Source organism: Tachysurus fulvidraco, chromosome 1 (genome assembly GCF_022655615.1).
Source record: "Tachysurus fulvidraco isolate hzauxx_2018 chromosome 1, HZAU_PFXX_2.0, whole genome shotgun sequence".
Lineage (NCBI taxonomy): Eukaryota > Metazoa > Chordata > Actinopteri > Siluriformes > Bagridae > Tachysurus > Tachysurus fulvidraco.
In genome coordinates, this window is record NC_062518.1 from 10,085,308 (window position 1) to 10,103,284 (window position 17,977).

The 17,977-nt window shown below is 42.6% G+C and overlaps 1 protein-coding gene across 10 annotated transcripts in view; it reads left to right on the forward strand.

Annotated features, from left to right (window-relative positions):
* tcf12 (transcription factor 12) overlaps nt 1-17,977 on the forward strand; it is an 81,483-nt gene that overhangs the window by 58,409 nt on the left and 5,097 nt on the right. For 7 of the 10 annotated variants that reach the window (XM_047811717.1, XM_027136956.2, XM_027136957.2 and 4 more), the window contains 8 exons: nt 6,375-6,474; nt 6,897-7,036; nt 7,216-7,360; nt 7,619-7,689; nt 10,884-11,025; nt 13,736-13,809; nt 14,627-14,698; nt 15,185-15,376. In XM_047811717.1, coding sequence (XP_047667673.1) covers nt 6,375-6,474; nt 6,897-7,036; nt 7,216-7,360; nt 7,619-7,689; nt 10,884-11,025; nt 13,736-13,809; nt 14,627-14,698; nt 15,185-15,376 — 936 coding nt within the window. Of the gene's footprint in view, nt 1-1,930; nt 2,183-6,374; nt 6,475-6,896; nt 7,037-7,215; nt 7,361-7,618; nt 7,690-10,883; nt 11,026-13,735; nt 13,810-14,626; nt 14,699-15,184; nt 15,377-17,977 lie in introns of those variants that run through there. The other 3 variants (XM_027136965.2, XM_027136966.2, XM_047811723.1) reach the window with 3 other exon arrangements.

Sequence of the window (17,977 nt, forward strand, 5' to 3'; positions counted from 1 at the left end):
TGTCACTGTAGAGTGATATGCAGTCATGGTGTGATTGTACACAAGAGCTTGGATTGTATATGTTGCGGTGGGGTTGATGGTGAGTTCAGTCCGATGATGCTGTACTACAATGAGGCATAGAGTCTTTACTGAGGAACTGAAACGCTGTGCGACTGGGAATTTACTGTCAGGCTTTGGTGTGTCTCATCTTCACTAGCCCTAATCTAGTGCTGTGTATCGGTGCTACCAAGTGCTAATTTGTGCAGCCAAATTCAACACGCCTGCCATGGTTGCGGGAACAAAAATGTTCCAACTTTCTTTTCAGTCCTATGAGAATAAAACACCTCTGTACTGTGAACGCAGTGGATATGTCCAGGATTTTCTCTGCTCGTTTCTTATTTTATTATTTGTTTTGTATCCTTTCATTTTGTCCCCAAATGTATCTTTTTCAGTATCATCTAAATTTCACGTGGCTGCTTTTTTGACACTAGTTGATGGAACAATATGTTTTTCATCCATTGACCTCATTTTCACCCCCTTTGAGAATAAACAGTTCTATATTATGAAGGATATGGACATATGTCCATGATTTTCTCTGATTGGGGTGTCCAAGTTGTTTTTTTTTATTTTTTATTTTATTTTTTTATTGTCTCTTCTCTTGGTGGACCATTCCTTATCTGGACTTGGTTTTCGGAGCCTTCAAACACAGTTCTATCATGGCACCCTTCCTCAAAGCATCAACTTGAAATGACTCCAGATTTTAAAACGGTACCAGCCTGTCGATTTCACGGCCTTGGAACAGTTTAAAAGAGACTCGCTCGGAGAAGAAAGAGGGATAAATAATAATGGAATTGGGGGGGAACATAAAGTATCGTTTTCAGAGAGGGGGCGGGACGGCTTTCATCTTTCTATAACAGTAATGTTGTGAATGGGTCTAGGGGCAGTGTTTGGGCCAGCACGCCTGCAGAGAGACACATGAAAGAGCTGGTCTGGCTAGAGTGGGCTTTAAAGGGACACGCCATAGCACACAGCACTCCCTCCCTCCTCTCCACAGCAGGAGATGTCTTTCTCTTGCTTGCTGTCTCTCCCTCTTCCATTTCCATTTTTGTCCTTCCTCTTTTACCTCTTCCTCTCTTCCTACCTCAAATTGTCCACAGCCTCGGCTCCCCCCTTTTCTGAGAGAGAGAGAGAGAGAGAGAGAGAGAGAGAGAGAGACTGTTTGGGTTATAACCCCCATGGCTGTGTATGAGAGGCCCTCAAGGGGAACTGAGGACTGGTTAAAGAAAGGTGTGTGTGTGTGTGTGTGTGTGAGAGAAAGTAAGGAAATTGAGCAGCGCTGTGAGCTTGCTGTCAAGCCAGAGTCCTTTGCAGCTGTTGGATGTGTTCAACAACTCACTGTGTTTTCCATGGCCACATGGCGGGAAGCCTACTGAAACAACACTACTGACTACAAAGTTTGCTTCAGAACAAACTCGGTGTGAAGCCATGTTTCAGTACATGGCCTGTAAACACACACACCAGGTACTTAGATGATTTTGCTTTTCTTTTCTTTTGTGAAGTGAGTGAAAAATCTTTGGTGACGAAGTCTCTCCTCTGAAGGACAAAACGCTGACGTTAACAGAAGATTAATGTTCTCAGTCAGGAATAAATCCTATTATAAGTTATTTAGTGCAGTGACACAACATTTAGTCAGACAATTTTTTCCTCCTGTCTCAAAATCAAGACTTTTACTAATTTTCTACTTAACTACATTCCCTCATTTGATTTTGAACCCCTCCCCCATTTCATTATCTTTTTTTTTTTTTTTTAACCGCTAAACCACACTTTCCCCCATGCTCCCACCATCTCTTTACTCCCTCCCTTTTTCTCCACTCCTTTTGGCTCAGCACTTAAGCACGAAGCTTAGGGGACACATAGGCCCCTCCCCTCTAACTGCCGGCTAAAATGGTTCAGCCCTGCTTTGCATAAGGTCTCTGTGAGTAGATCCATGTGTAGAGGCCAAGGCTGAAGGAATAAGTGTGTCTCCAGCCGGCTGGATGTATGCCTAGGGAGCGTTAGAGGTTTTCGTGGTTGTGTGCTGCTCTGAGACGCTGCACTTGCTGAGCATTGCTTAGTCTGAAGCTGAAGCGATATCATGTATTGCGCCTACCCCGTGCCTGGAATGGGCAGCAACTCTCTGATGTATTACTACAACGGGAAATCGGTAAGAGCTTTTACTGTATAGGAGGTACAGGAAAGTGTGTGTGTGTTTTTTTTTTTTGTGTGTGTTATACTTAGCTTTAGATTTTAATGTCTTATTGAGAAAAATTGTGCTGTGTGCTCTATATGTGCTGTTTGCTTCTTTCTTAAAAAGACTTTACTCTCTCTTCTCTCTTTCTCTCTGTGTGTGTGTGTGTGTTGCTGTGTGCAACCTTATGACATGTTTCCATTACATCAGTAAGAACATCATCAGTTCTCACTAAGGATTTTGTAGTCAAAGTATAATTCTATGAAGTCCTGTTTGGAGAGATTTTCTAGCGTTACATGCAAATTTCCAATTTGCTGAAATAAAAAAAAATACAAAATCCATTTTAAAATGTATTATTAAAACAATAAACAAACCTAATCAGCTGCTTGTGACCTTGAGTGTTATAAATGTGAAGAAGAACTTGATCATATAACAATTATAGAGTCTTAGTCTGTAACATCTGTAGTAATTATTTAAGTAGGTAGATCAAGCCTCACTTTCCTACTCTTGTGAAAACAGAGAGCTCTACTTGTCTCAGGTCGCTGCCTTTTCTCTCTTCATTGCGTTCTCACTTCTGCTGACCTGTGTCATTACAACGGTGTGGAAGTGTACTCTCGAGTTCAGATTGCGAGTTTCAGATGGCTGCTTGGTCACCAGTGATACTTGCTCGGGGTAATAACAAGTGGGAGTATGGGAATGATTAAGGGAAAAAGGCTGTCTGTTGAGGTTAGACTTTCCTGTTTGCCAATTGAGTTGGGAGCAGCAGCGTTGCTGTTATTCCATCTGTTTTTAATCAGTCAGGCATTCTTCATTCTAAAGGGAGCCTAATGGGACTCCTCCACCTCCCCACTAGTCCGAGCCTTTGATTCCTGCGTTGCTCTGAAAACTTTATTTTGTGTACCTTTGTGTAAAACACACTGCGCTTGAACTGGCACACAGCACACACTCTGACAGCTGTCTTCGGGAGGCAAGGTGTGTGTCAGCGGACTGGAGAAAACCATGGAGGGGTGTGTGTGTGCGTGTTTGAGTGTGTGTGTGTATTTACAAGTAAGCAAGCCAGACAAATTGAGAGAATGTGTGTGACAAAGAGGAAGGATGAAAGAATGTATAAATGTCACACAACTCTGGTAAAGAGGAGAAAAGTTCCCAGCAGTCCCCCCCCCCATCTCTCTATCTCTCACTCACACAAACACACACATACTCATCTCAAGAGAATTCACCGTCTGTTAGCTAAATTTAAGAATGAACACTTTCCTTCTTGTTTTATCTTCCATATATATCTTTATCTATATATGTGTGTGTATCTTTGTTTATTTTTATCTATATGTGTGTTTGTGTGCATATATATACGTATTGTCACATAACAACAATTTTCTTCTTTATATAAATGTAATTACATTTTCAGTATTGAGGGATTCACTTTCTTGAGGTCGTTGACAAAGTCCAGAGGCTTCATAGCCCATTACACATGCCCCATTAGGCTCTTTGTTCCTGCAGCACAAAGCCTACTTTGATCTTTTATATTAAGTATTTCCAGGCTTATATTGCAACAGAGAAAATGAGGAGCATGTGGGCCGCCCGGGTCAGAGTTTAACCTTGTAATTCAAAACAATGCGTAATTTCCCAATAAAATGTCCCTTTCATCTTTTTTATAAATAAGTTTGTACACCAAACATGAGATAAACAATGATGGAAAAAATGAGGTTCATTATTTGTCAAGCTTTGATTTAAGCTGCTTTATGACCTTCATGAAGTTCTAGAGAGGCTGTGTTTTTTTTTGGTTTTTTTTTTCTAAATTTCTTATTGACAAAAACCTACACTAAATGTTGACCTTCAAGTCTGCCAAAAAAAAAAAAAAAATAGTGGCCAGTTATTAAAACTGTGACTTTAACTTATACCTGTGGAACCTGGAACCCCTCAAGCTTTAAACATTATTTAGAGACACTGGCTTTAAATGTCATGCATGTTGTGTCAGGACTGTTTGAGGCTTTACAATAGGGGCTCATTGTGCATGAGCAGCATGCATTTTTGCTTTACTAAAGTGTGTAAGATGGGAGTTGAAAAGGAAAGCCCTCGGGCCTTAGTTTGATTCCAAACAAGTGACGTGCAGAGACAGGATGTTCTGTTGTCACTTGCAGCCCTGCGGCTCGGCACTGTTTTGTGTGGGTTTCTCTTCAGCATTGCCCTGGTTTTTGCCTTCCGTTATCGTTTATTTTTAAGAGGATGATTTTTTTCCCCCTCTCACTCTTACGTCTTTTAACCTCCATCATTTGGTTTATCCGTATGTTGACAGCTTAATGGTTTTTCCATGTGGTGTTTTGATGTGTGCCGGGTGGAGATCAAAGTAAGGTGTGACGGGGAGAAGAGCGGGGAAGGTGCGCTACACAGAGGAACCCTGTCCTATTTACATCATCTGGCACACTTTCAAACTACACGGGGGAAAAAATAAAACCGGAGATATATTAGCATCTGTCAGAACACCATCCTGGCATTATTGTTGTTGTTTTAAGGCTGCTGTTAATACTTTTTTCAATGTCTCCAAGATAATTTTGTTTGCTTAGTGTTCGGGATGAAAAGAATTAAAAATAAATAAATAAATAAATAAATACTTCAAATGTTACTGGTGTTTAGATCAGAGTCTGTGAGATGATTGACAGCCCTTAAATTAATGTCCTGGTCAAAGGGAACACACACACCCTCTCTTTCCATCTCCTGGTGGTGCCAGTTTGGGGCACCCGGTGTTTTGGGGTGGTTTATTAATGGGTCGGCTGGTTAGCTCAAGCTAAAGAGGGCAATTAGCATTATCCTCAGCCATATGCTGTCCATTGAGCCCTGAGGGTTAGTCAAAGCCCAAATCTGACACTCCGCCTTGGCCTGACTTCCCCCGGGGAACTTCCATTGGCCGGGCCACATGTGTAAGCACACACAGTCAATCACATGGCACGACACTGCTACCTCAGCAAGGTGCTTAGCCACATCCTGCTGGATAAGCTGTCTTAAGACCAGGGCTTTAGATGCTGATGATGCAGCTTCAGGGCATGTAGAGGTATAAGACAGACTCAAAGTGAGTTTGGATAAATCAGGCAAGCTTTTTTTCTTTCATTTCCGACTTGAAACATGGGCCTGTCAAAAGGAAGGAAATTGTGGATTTATAATAATAGGAATGATTCAAGTAGGATTTATCTTTCTAGCTGATGATGTGCATTGCTTGAGGCATCTTGTGTTTGCCCCGATGAGCTAAAAGGCAGGTTTTCCCTCACCAACCAATGTAAAACACATTGGTTTTCATCAACATGGCGATGCAATCGGCCCCTTATGTGGCAGGTGAACAGAGGACGCTGTTGTGGTGGCTGCACTGAGTTATGCCTGTCTCATGTAATGATGGATAAAGAGAGATTCTCTTTCGGCCGTGGTACTTAGCCTTTCCTCCACCTTTTCACTCTTTTTTTCCTGTTTCAATCCATTCTGCTCTGTCCTGCTTTCCCCCTCTTTTTCTCTCTGTGGTGTGTGGAGCTGGTTTGGCCCCATCTGGAGTAGATGAAGTCAGAGAGCTACATTATGGGTTCTGGGTGGCTTTGATCCTCCTTTTCTGGGACGGGCACCGCTGCAGCTGCAACCACTGCACTGCTGGCCCAACCCAACTGAGCCCAGAGGGCCCAAAATACACACGCTCGCTCGATTATGTACAGTACATGCATGAACAAACACATAAGCACATACAAACAAATGGCCACACATACACTGAAACACAAACAGTTTGTATTGTGTGTAGCAAGCATGCTTATCCATTCTATTGCGTTCCAATTAAGCTGTAGCACGCACACACCCTCATAACCAAGCACACACACACACACACACCTCAAAGGCAATCCTTTCCGTTTCCAACACAGCATCCAAATTAGTCATCTTTTAAATGACAGTTGTGTATTGATCGTTTGTGACTGTTAGGTTATTTTTATTGCCATTTAGAAAAGTTTTAATTGTAAATGAAAGTTCAGACTTTATAACAAAGTGGCGTAAACTAACAACATTGCAGTTTTTTTGTCCTGTGCTGTCTTTGGGTTTCCCTGACTTATTTTAGCATTCTGTTAATCATTTAATTTAATAATCATTTTAGACTGAAATTTTTGTACTTAAGAGTTTTTTTTTTGTTTTTTGTTTTTTGCAGGTGTATGCACCGTCCCCCAACTCAGACGACTTCAATAGAGAGTCTCCTTCCTATCCTTCCTCTAAACCTCCCAGCAGTATGTTTGCAAGCACTTTTTTCGGTAAGTGTTTGCTGTTCTTATTGTATGCTGTGAAGCTTTTATCTCTAGAGGACATGTGTACAGTCAGACTCATACAGGCTGGTAGGCTGAGAGCCTTTAATGACAGTGACATAATTTATTATTATTATTATTATTATTATTATTATTATTATTTGCAGTAGTAGCAGTACTATGGTTCATGGCCTAGGACTGGATTTCTATGGCAAAAACTAGAAACCACGCATGGGCACCTGCTCTGATTTCATATGTCAGCTCACTGCTTTATAATTCTGCATTTTAAACCCTTTTATAAGCAATTTGTCATAATGGTTGACCTCACTGTCTTGGCTTGAGCTAAATGGATAAGGCTTCAGTACAGTCTGAAAAGGCTGTAACTCTATGATTGTGATTGTATTCAAATTCACTGTTTTCCTATTAATCAGACGCAACCCACAACTCTTCTGACCCGTGGAACTCATCCAGTGGTATAAACCAGCCAGCTTACGGTGGAATGCTGGGAGGATCTTCATCTCACATGCCACAGTCAGGAAACTACAACAGCCTGCACTCTCATGATCGCCTGGTGAGAATGTCACACTTCACCACACTGCTGCTTACATTTAATAAGCTTCGTAAAGAACACCTTCAAATTAAAGTCAAAGCTGTGAGGGTGTTGATGCTCCCACATGCCTACACTTAGCAACCTTACAGTTCTCACTACACAATTGTTTGACGTATGTGTCTTTTGTGTTTGTTTTATAGAACTACCCCCCGCACTCTGTTTCCCCCACGGACATCAATGCCAGCCTGCCACCTATGTCCAGCTTCCATCGCAACCCCGCTAGCAGCTCACCCTTCGTCACTGCATCCCACACCCCACCAGTCAACACCACAGAGGGAGTTATGGGTAAGATACGCTATGCCCTTCTTACCACAGAGAAATAAATAAATACAATCCACACACTTCCAAAATCCTACAGACGCATGGAAGATTATTTTTGGTCATGATGACTTGATTCAGGCTTTCTTCACCACAAGATATTTATAAGGGCCTGGATCTTACCAGTTGTTGGTAAAAATCAGAACGTGTGTAGATGATACAGTGTTACTTACCCTTTCATTATGGTCTATCACTCTACAGTCATTCTGTATTGTGTCATTGCAGCTGCAGCCAACAGAGGTAATGCAACTGGAAGTTCTCAGACTGGAGATGCACTGGGGAAAGCACTGGCTTCGGTAAGCCCTCGCCTCACTCTCTAAACGCTCTTAAACCATACATGAGATAAGTATCCGGATGTGTCTTGTGAACTGATTTAAGTGTAGACTTCGTGTTCTCTGCTTTTGTCATCAGAATGTGTGTGTGTGTGTGTGTGTGTGTGTGTGTGTGTGTGTGTGTGTGTGTGTGTGTGTGTGTGTGTGTGAGAGAGAGAGAAACCACAGATTACTGAGCTTTCTAATATAATGGCATGGTTAAGACTTTAGAACAGACGACTAACGTGCTTATTCAACAACAGTGCTGAAAGCTGAGAGACTGAATAAGGTCATAGGATGGGTTTGTGAATGTTTGTTAGACCTAAGCCAGGATAATTGTGCTCTTAATCTCACAGTGTACAAGAGACGAATCTGTACACGAAAAACCATCCTGAAGCCAATGGATTAATCTTTGCTTTGGATAATGAACTCGAATGGATGTTTTTTGCTAGGTTCTGAAACTCAAGCACACAACAACACGCTTGCATTCGCTCAGCTGAAAAAGCACTTATTTTATCCTGGGGAACTGCCACGTTTTAGACAGCTTACAATAATCGTACACTTTTTTTTCCTTTGACTAGGAGCACATCTGGGCTCATTCCTCACTCTTATGTTCTCGGCCACTGACAGCTTATACACAGACTGTTACCGTGTCGACCTTTATTCATCTAGTGCTTATTTTACAGTGCTCATGAATGGCTAACTGCACAAACTGCCCAAACGGCCACAAGTGCACACTCTGGCGTACACGCAGCTAGAAAATTGTGGGGCTGAACGATAATCACAAATTAAGTCTTTTTGTATGCGGTGACTCAATACCATTAGCATGACAAAGCGGCAGTGAAATGGACACGGTGGGGCCTGGGTGAGGCCCGCCGCGCTGCCCATTGTGCCCCTTTTGTTGCCGCTTCTTTTCGACGGGACGTGCTTATTGGCCCCCCGCCGGCGGGGAGCAGCGTGACTGATGAGGGGGCGGGGCCGAGTTTGTTGTTGGTAAAATGAGCGGTGTTAGAGCGTGAATACAGCAGAAGTTGCCTGGGCCGATCAGGGTCAGGAGTCACAGCTATAGACCAGCAGCAGACAGAGAGGCTCAGAGCCTTTGTTTGTTTTACTGCTTTAGTTCAGAGCACCACTACTGTTGCCACTAATACTGGGGTGACCTTCTTTAGCCAATTTTAACTTCATGTGAGCTCTTCTTCCTTACTTCTGAGTTTTATTATTCAGCCTGAATGTCTCAGCTGTATTTGAATTCACACACACACACATTTCTCTTGAGAATTATCATCTTTGTGGATGAACAATGATTCTGTTTCTTTGGGACAATGTGGGGGGTAAATTACGATCTTCACCCTTTCCCCTTCTGTCTTTGTCCTCCCGTGATTTGTTCCCTCTCTCCCTCCATTCCTCAGTTTCCTCCAAGAGCATGATCCACTTGCTGAGCCTCAGGCAGGATTTGCAAAATTGATTGAAACACAAAAGTGCCATTTAGGATTTAATAAGAAGATTAATAATGATACCAGCATTTCTGAAATTCAAATGAGCCCTGTGATCCCCTGTGAGATATGTTCTGAAACTTTAGACCCGTTTACAATTATATCCTGCCAGATCTGTGCCGTGTCCATTCTAATTAGTGGGAATCAAATCAAGTACTCCAGCCAGCCCCAGAATACTTTCCGTAGCGGAAACACGAAACATTGCTATCTAAGAAAAAGAATGCAATATGTGCTCTAATCTGGCGTTTGTCTAAACAAAAAACTAAATCTGCTCAGGAATTTTCTAAGACTTTAAAGAAATATTGCAGCATTTTTCTTCCTAAACTTTGTTCACAGCATCTGCAGCCCATGTGCTATTATTTTTCCCTCTACCAAGAAATACTGTTCTCCTAGTGTACTTGTACAAGAAGTATAAATGTAGTAATAAATGGTCAATTTAAAATTTAAAAACCACAATTTAAAAAATAAAATAAAAAAGGCAAATTAAAATGTAACTGCACGTTTTTTTTGTTGTTGTTGTTGTTTTTTTTTTATTTATTTATTTATTTATTTATTTATTTATTTATTTATTTAACTTTATCAGCTGCTGTTTTACCCTAGTTGTTCTTTTAGAGCTTTAGCAGTACACTCGTAATGCCAGTGTATTCATTAAGATGCTTCTTTATCAAAATGTAGTCTTAATAGTGAAAAAGACTACAAAAAAACCAAAAAACAAAGATAAAATAATATATTAAACACAGACGTTTGTTTGTTAAAATGATATTTGTTGTCATAACAACAATAAAACAACACTGGAGGATAACGATTTCTTCCCTTACATAAGAAAATACAGATCCTTCTGTAGTGTTTTGGGAGACAAGCAAGACAAACAGGGAGATAGAAAAGCTTTCTCTCACACACACAAAACACATGTGTACACACGCACACACACACTCACACAAGCGCTGGTTTAATGTGCTGTGGCTGGTCGGGGCCTGATGCAAGCAGGCGCTGGTTATTGGGCAGGCAGAGAGGCGAGGGTGCTGCTTTATTACCTCTCATCCATAACTGGAGATGAGACACGGCAGGAGCCGTACAGCCACGGAGCCAGGCTCATTCACTCTAATGAGCTCCCAAAGAGAGATTAATGACAGTGTCCCCTCTCTCTCCCTCTCATTTCTCTGTATTTCTGCTTCTCGCATTCTCTCCATTCTACCTCCTCTGTTTTACTCCACAGTGTCTACATATGTGCTTTCATGCAAAACAATAGGAATTAATAAAAACTCAGACAGAACTAACCAGTAAATTATTGTGACTTGCCAACAATCTAGTGTCCCGATAACATATAATGTATTTGACTCGTATGCCAGTGGGGTGCTGTGTGACTCTGTCTTCAAGAAGGGCAGCAGACATATGAGCAGGGAATTCTGGGAAATGAGGCCAGTGTGCAGGTGTCATCCCAAGTGCTGTGCGCAGAAGGTGTTTTATTTTTTTTCTGCAGCCATTAGAAAAGGCGCTGTAGGTTGTTAAAATCCCATATGTATGCAGTGGGTTTTTTTTATAGCCACTCAGCCAGTAAAATCAACAGAATTGATGAGCCAATTCTGGCTGTGGGACGCTAACTGAGACCATAAAGCCAGAGAGGGGAATGACAGGCGTCTGTGAGCTTTCATTGATGGTTATATCTCTCTCTTTTTTGTCTGTCAGATTTACTCTCCTGACCACACCAGCAGTAGTTTCCCCTCTAACCCATCAACCCCTGTGGGCTCACCCTCTCCGCTCACGGCCCAAGCAGGCGCCACCTCAGCGGGTACAGTGGTGACGGCGAGCGGCCCGCCTGGAAGAGCAGGTAAAGTATTATTCTTCTCACTCTGAGCGACACACCATCATCTCTATCCCATGTCTAACCCTCACACTGCTTATATTCACTCATTACTCAGCTTTCATGCTCCTTATTATTCTGTTACACGCATTATAAACACACATCTGTATTAAGTAGGAGCCATCCTTTACCGTAATCACATGCACAGAGGCACTCTAATGGATATAAACAAACACACTCTGATTTGCTGCAAATCTGAGCTGCTGAGACATTGATCTAAGGGATCCAGGCAATTCCTCATGATCATCTAACTCAATCTACTTCAATGATAGGCTTTTTTTCTCTGCTGATTTGATTGCTGCTCAGCTATGAGCCTCATGTCAGAATATTGGAAACTACATAAAATTTTAAAATCCTGGTTAAATGAATGTTTATTGATCGTGATTGTGATGAATTCCCATGATTCATGAGCAGTCATTTGAAAGGAAGGAGGAACTTGAAATCTTTTCTTTCGTAGCTTCATCGTTACTTCTGTTGCAAAGTACAGTGATATTTCCGTGCAGTTTTTCACTTTTACATTTTCAGTGTTTGTGAATTTTGGACTTTAATTTGATGTTGCTGCATAATTCTTTCAGCGTCCAATTTTTGATAAAGATTTCTTTATATTATAATTATAATAATCGCAGCATGCCCTCAAGTGAGTGTGCATACATGTGTTGGCATAGTGGCGACAGCTGTCTCCTTGTCTGTCCCTCTCCTCAGCCTCAGCTGTTGTCCTGCTCCTCACACAGCTGTTCCCCGTTCAGCATGACCCAAAGACCCCCTCATTTATTAGGCTGACTGACTGCGCAGGGAGCACAAGGGAGGTGTTAGAATGAAGAGAGGGATGACTCAGCTGATGAGGTCCATACACAGGGAATGCTGTTCTCCTCTCAGCCAACCTTTTACTCCCTTAAAACAGCAAACTGTCACTGAGAATGTCCCCTGATCGTATTTTCACTGTGTCACTGTGTGTTTTCACCTCCAGACATTACAACACCAGAGAGGACTGCATAAGTTTGTTTTGGTATCAAATGAGTTTAGCTAATGCAGCTCATTCATGTTGGCCTGAAATCACTCCCAATTTGTGCCATTAAGGCAATTTCTACTTTGTGCATGTAGTCAAAGCGTCCTTTGTTGTTGCGAGCTTGAAGGATTTTTTGATCAGTACAACAGCTATTCTTAGACAGCGCTGTGGAATGTGCCATGATGTTATGATTAAGCACAAACACCTACATCTGTTCTTCAGGATTAGTTCTTTAACCAAAGTATTAGGTGTCTCTGCAGTACAGACCTGGGCCTCTGCTGCTGCTTCGAGCCAATTAGACTTCAGTCCACGTGGGATGTGGTCCACACACACTCACATGTGGCCGGTGGCGAGAGCGCCTTATTAAACACTGTGCTCTTCTTCATGTACACAGATGGAGAAAAAAAAGAGTAATTTCCTGCCCCAAAGTCATTTTTAATTGTCCATTAATGAAAGCATGTTTCTCAGGGGGTTTTAAGGAAGAAAATTCCCTCAGATGGGGACCTGCTAGCACTTTTGGAGAATGAATGGTTGGTACTGTAACACTCCCACCAAGGGGAGTGAGGGAGAAGAAGTCCTAGTGGAGTGGGCTGATGAAAGGTCATCCCTTTTGTTCACTAGAAAGATCTCTTACCAGACTTAAGATTAAGAAGGCAAAGATACAAGAGTGAGCTTTGGCATCATAGTGCACTTAAAGCATGATTAGGTACGGTCCTTTCTGAAATGGAGTTTAGAGTCAGGTTGGACCAGAACTCAGGCCTGTAATTGGCGCTTGCACGCTAAAGTAAATAACCTGCGTTTTTGTTTAGGTCCATTGCCATTAGGGATTTTTGACCCTTTTTTCCCCCCAAACACACAGAATCCTAGGGCAATGCATGACTTCCTGTAGCTGTTTGTTTTCCAGTTGGAGAACAGTATTATACATAATTGAATGTAAGAATGAAGAAAAATAACCCCCTCCTTTTTGATTTGCGATTAGCAGATGTGGATTCCTTTAGAATGAAGATGATTTATGGCCAGTCAGAATCATTGCACTTAGACTAAGAGCAGACCTCTGTAATTTACATCCTCATTACAATGCTGGAATCAGATACATGCACGTTTGCATAACAAACCAAAAAATCCTCATAGTCAGTGTTACAAAGTTTTCTTTTGTGTGTTTTTGTTTTTGCTGTTGTGGTTGATTTACATTTTTTTTGACTGTTTGTGATCATGACCATTGGATGAAGATCTTTGGGCTGTGAGTTCTCTTGGGTCTAGATCTTGGCCTTTTCTAAACAGTGCTTTTCTAATCAGAGACGGGGGAATGAGACTGGGATTGAGCCGAAGCTCTTATCAGCATCCTGCATTGTTCTCACAGCATTTTTAGCCATGACTTCATTAATGAGCGGAAGTAGTGCACGTCTCTCAGTGCTGCTGTGGGTGGTGGTACAGCCCCTGACCCCTCTCATGTTGCAGGATGTAGCTTAGTCATAGGAAATGATGCATCTGGACCTGAGAGGAAAACAGCCCACATAGAGAATAGCTGGAATTGCACGGAAGGGGAAATGAGCTTTGGCCCCTGTTAGGAAGTGACCTGAAGTGTTGATCAGCCATTTTCTTTGGCTGTGTATACTAACTTAGAAGTCCCACCTCCGATAACCTCTCCCTCTTTCTTTTTTCTATCTCCAGGTACTGCCCAGTGGTCTCGGACATCCGGACAGACCCCATCCTCCCCGAATTATGAGAATTCTCTCCACTCTCTGGTATGAGCCCTCTCTCGCTCTCTCTCTCTTTTCCTCTTCCCCCTTCACAATGAGCACGATTTAATGGACACTGCAAGCCTGGATGCCTGGCTGCTGGGGGACACAGGCGGGGGTAGCATTACACACACATTCCTGACTGACAAATGTCAGAGAATGGTTTTGAAGGGAGAGTGATACAGAACAATACTCATCCCTCGAGGCGTGTCTCCTGCCATCTGTTTGCTCTGGAGAATGCTGAGTGGGGATTGGCTAGAGTGCGTGTGGGGAGTTTGTGGATTGGGTAAAGGGTTTAGGGGGCCGAGGATTGTCTAGGCTGTGTTTAGGGTGTGTTAGGGTGGGGGCGCTTGGGGTTTATGGGGATTGGCAGCTGTTGCTTAGGAGTAGTGCTTCTGGATTCCATGGCTGGCTGGGGAGCAGAACCTTGATGGGGATCACTTTTCTCTCGCTCTCTCTCTCACACACACACACACACGCCTGCTTCCCACATAATGCATTCACACCATGGGGTGTGTAAGACAAATATTTACACATGCACTGTGTCAGTGCCACCTGTGGCTACATTTTTGTCAAGTGTCTGATTTAGCGGTGTGGGCTACTGTGAACAGTAACAATCCAATACAATGAACATGGTCAAGACCATCATCCCAGTTTTTTAAACAGAAACATTTATACTTAAGTGCTGTGGCTAATGGCTTACACTCTTTCTTTAGTCATGTATGTATCTTTATCTCTTCTTGCCTTTTCTCTCTCTCTTTCTGCTTGTCCATGTGTTGGTTTGTAACTGTCTCACTGCTCTCCCGTTCCTGTTTGGCTTTAGAAAAATCGTGTGCATCAGCAGCTGCATGAGCATCTCCAGGATGCCATGTCCTTCTTAAAGGATGTTTGTGAGGTATCCCTCCTCTTTAGCTGTTGTTCTTCTCCATCACTCTTCTCCTCACTAAGTGCTCTTTCTTTCTTTTCTTGTCACCAGCCTTGTTTTAATTCACTCTGAACATTTTTTTTTTACCACACATCATTCATTTTATTTATATTCATGTTTTCTTCCAGCATGTGGTGACCATATATGTTAAAGTCATAATGTGCAAACACACAAAAAATAAAAGAAACAAATAAAAACTTCATACCATCATATGCTAAAAGGCTTTGTCCTTCAGCAGGCTTCAGGGTGCATGTATGATTTCCATTGGGTTCACATGGCTTAGACATCTCATTTTTCAGTTTTGTGGTTTTTCATAAATTTCTTAAATTTTTGTTCCATTTAATAACTTCCACACATTAAAACCCTGCCTTTATATATATATCTCTCTCTCTCTCTCTCTCCCTCTCCCTCTCCCTCTCTCTCTCTCCATTTGTCTTCATCTCTGTCCTTTTCCAGTCTCGCATGGAGGATCGTTTGGACAGACTAGACGATGCGATCCATGTCCTCCGGAACCATGCAGTAGGTTCTACCACCTCTCTGCCCAGCGACATCCACAGCCTGCTGGGACAGGCACACAACGGACAAATCACAGCCATCGGCACCAATTTCCCCACGTCCGGATTGGTCACCAGCAGGACAACATCTATGGTAACAATCACTGTGTTTATTCTGTCTGGAAAACAATAACCTAATTGTTTCAGAGCTTTCTCTGAACTTGTTCTTTTTTTAATTTCTGCCTAGTTCAAAGTCCCCCATCGATCAATGGCAGTTGTTTAAACAAAATTTAAGCCAATCAGCAAAATATGTCCGCTTTTGAGTCAGTTGCAGACAGAGAAAGGCACGCGCTTTTTCATTGTGCTTCTCCAAATAGGCTAATAAACAAGTCAGAGCCACCTGTTTAAAATGAAGCCTCAGTCATGTGCTGAAACGGAACCATTTTCCACAGAGGGCCATTTAACTTAAACCCACATACTTTCCATATGTGTAATGGCTGGCCCAGGGCATGCATGCTCTCTCTCTCTCTCTCTTGCTCCCTCGCTTGTTCTCTCTCTTGCTTCTTCTCTCACTTTCGCTCTTGCTTGCTCTCTTTCACTCTCTCTCTTTCTATCCTCCTTTTTCTCTCTTTATCTCCCTCTCTCTCTCTCCCTCCCTCTTTTGCTCTTGCTTGCGTTCTCACTCTCTCTCTTTCTCTCTCTCTCTCTCTCTCTCTATCCTCTCATCTCCCTCTCTCTTTCTCCTCCCTTCTCCCCCTCTCTCTTTTCTTTCTCTCCTTTTCTCACTCTTCAAGCTCAGTTCATTGGTGGATGGATGGGAAAAGAGAGGTGGGCTGAAATGTAGCATTGCCGTGGAACAGTTTAGTGACTCAGGCTGTGGGGACTGGAGCAATGTGTGTCTCGCTGAAGCACAGTATACAAACTCACTCCCTCCTCACTCATCTTCACACATGCATTCTCTGCTGCAGAGAGCACAGCTGTAGGGGAAGAAACAGAGGAGACAAATGTTTTCCCATTAATCCCCCTGTGCAAGGAAAGCCAAGACACATTTTTGTGCTTTTTCTTATAAAATGCCCACATTCGTCTCTGGAAGGATGGGAAATAGTCTCTCTATGAAATCCCTTGCAGTAGCAATTTATTATATTAGTAAATCACTTTTGCTGCCTTTGGGATTAAATGTGCTTGGAAGGTTTAGCCTGTAAGACCATAATCACATATTACGCTCATTCATAGAAATGTGTTCTATATGCTGCTTTTTGTAGATGTGCTATAGCACCGGTTCTTTAATACACGTCATGATTTACTGTGTGTCCCACACTGTTACTCAGTTTGTCAACGCCCATTGCCACCGTCTAAGATTGCTGAATCTGTACCGGAGCCAGATGGAGTAAATAGTTTTGATTGGCTGTTCGGTTGACTGCAGAAGGGGAAAAACTAAAGACAGCAAATCAAGTATCTTATGTGCCAACCCTTGTTTTTGAGCTTCATTTTTTGTGTGTGTGAAAAAGTTTGTTAGTTTAGCAGGCTGCATCTGAAACCACATATTAACACACTATGGCAGCTTAATTTGCATAAACTACAATTTATATGCATTTTGGGGGAAAGGGATTTCTTTTTAAGAAGCTATGGTTTTAACTGTTCTCTTTCCATGCGTGAAACGATACGTCATTTCAAACAGGTGCAGCCTTGTGTTACTCAAGTTCAGGATCTCTGGCTTGAGGGTCTATTCAGTTTACACTCATAGGTCCAGTTATATTCAGAGCTACATCCACATGGCATGTGTGTACAGACTGAAACCATGATCAGTGTGGACCCAACAGAAAACATCCCAAGCAACGTAGACAGCTGCAGTTTTCCATTAAACTTTCCACACCCACAGTAATGTCGTCCTCATCCCAACAGAACCAAAGCTCTCATCTCACCCGTGTCATAATTCCATTTTGTGGAGAAACTCTGAGGCCTGGATGTGATTTCAGTATCAAAGCCTCTTGGCTTAGTGGCTTAGTGTGTGTATTAGAAGCAGAGATTGAGAGACGGATCAGTGCTGTGATGACCTGTTTATGTTCGTGTAAGAAGGGCTCTGTGTCACTGCTCTCAATGAACTGTGTGCTTATACATATACTAACAGAGCTCTCCCTCTCCACCACACACACACACACACACACACACACACACACACACACACACACACACACACACACACACACACACACGCCACACAGAAATACACACTACAAGACAAAACCCTGATTCAGCATGGCTAATACACATGCTTTATTGTGGCTGCAGACACAACACACACACACACACACCCCATTGCTGTCTATCTCTTTGCCCTATTTCTTAACAACTCTGGAAATCTGACACCTCAGATGAGGGTGTGTGTCTGTGTGTGTTTTTGTGTGTGACCTAAGTCTCCAGCTGTATGGTAATCAAGCCCGAAAATGGCCGCCTTCTTTGGCTGGAAGCCCACTCAGCTCCTCCTCCTTCAGCCCAGACAAAGAGTTGTTTGGCCACCTGTTGAGAGCAGAGCTGAGATTAGTGCACTCTGCTGGGGGAGGACAGGGGGTTTGACGGGGTTAACAGAGGCCAACAGTGACTTAGGATCACATTCCTAAAAGAATAAGGGGAAAGAGCCACCCCACGTCTTCGTCTTCTGCTTCCATCCCTCTCGTTGTTCTTCCTATTGCTGCTCGTAAGGGAAACAGGATCTGTGGGGGAGTGAGTGGATCCCTGCGGTGGAGGTACAGGAGCA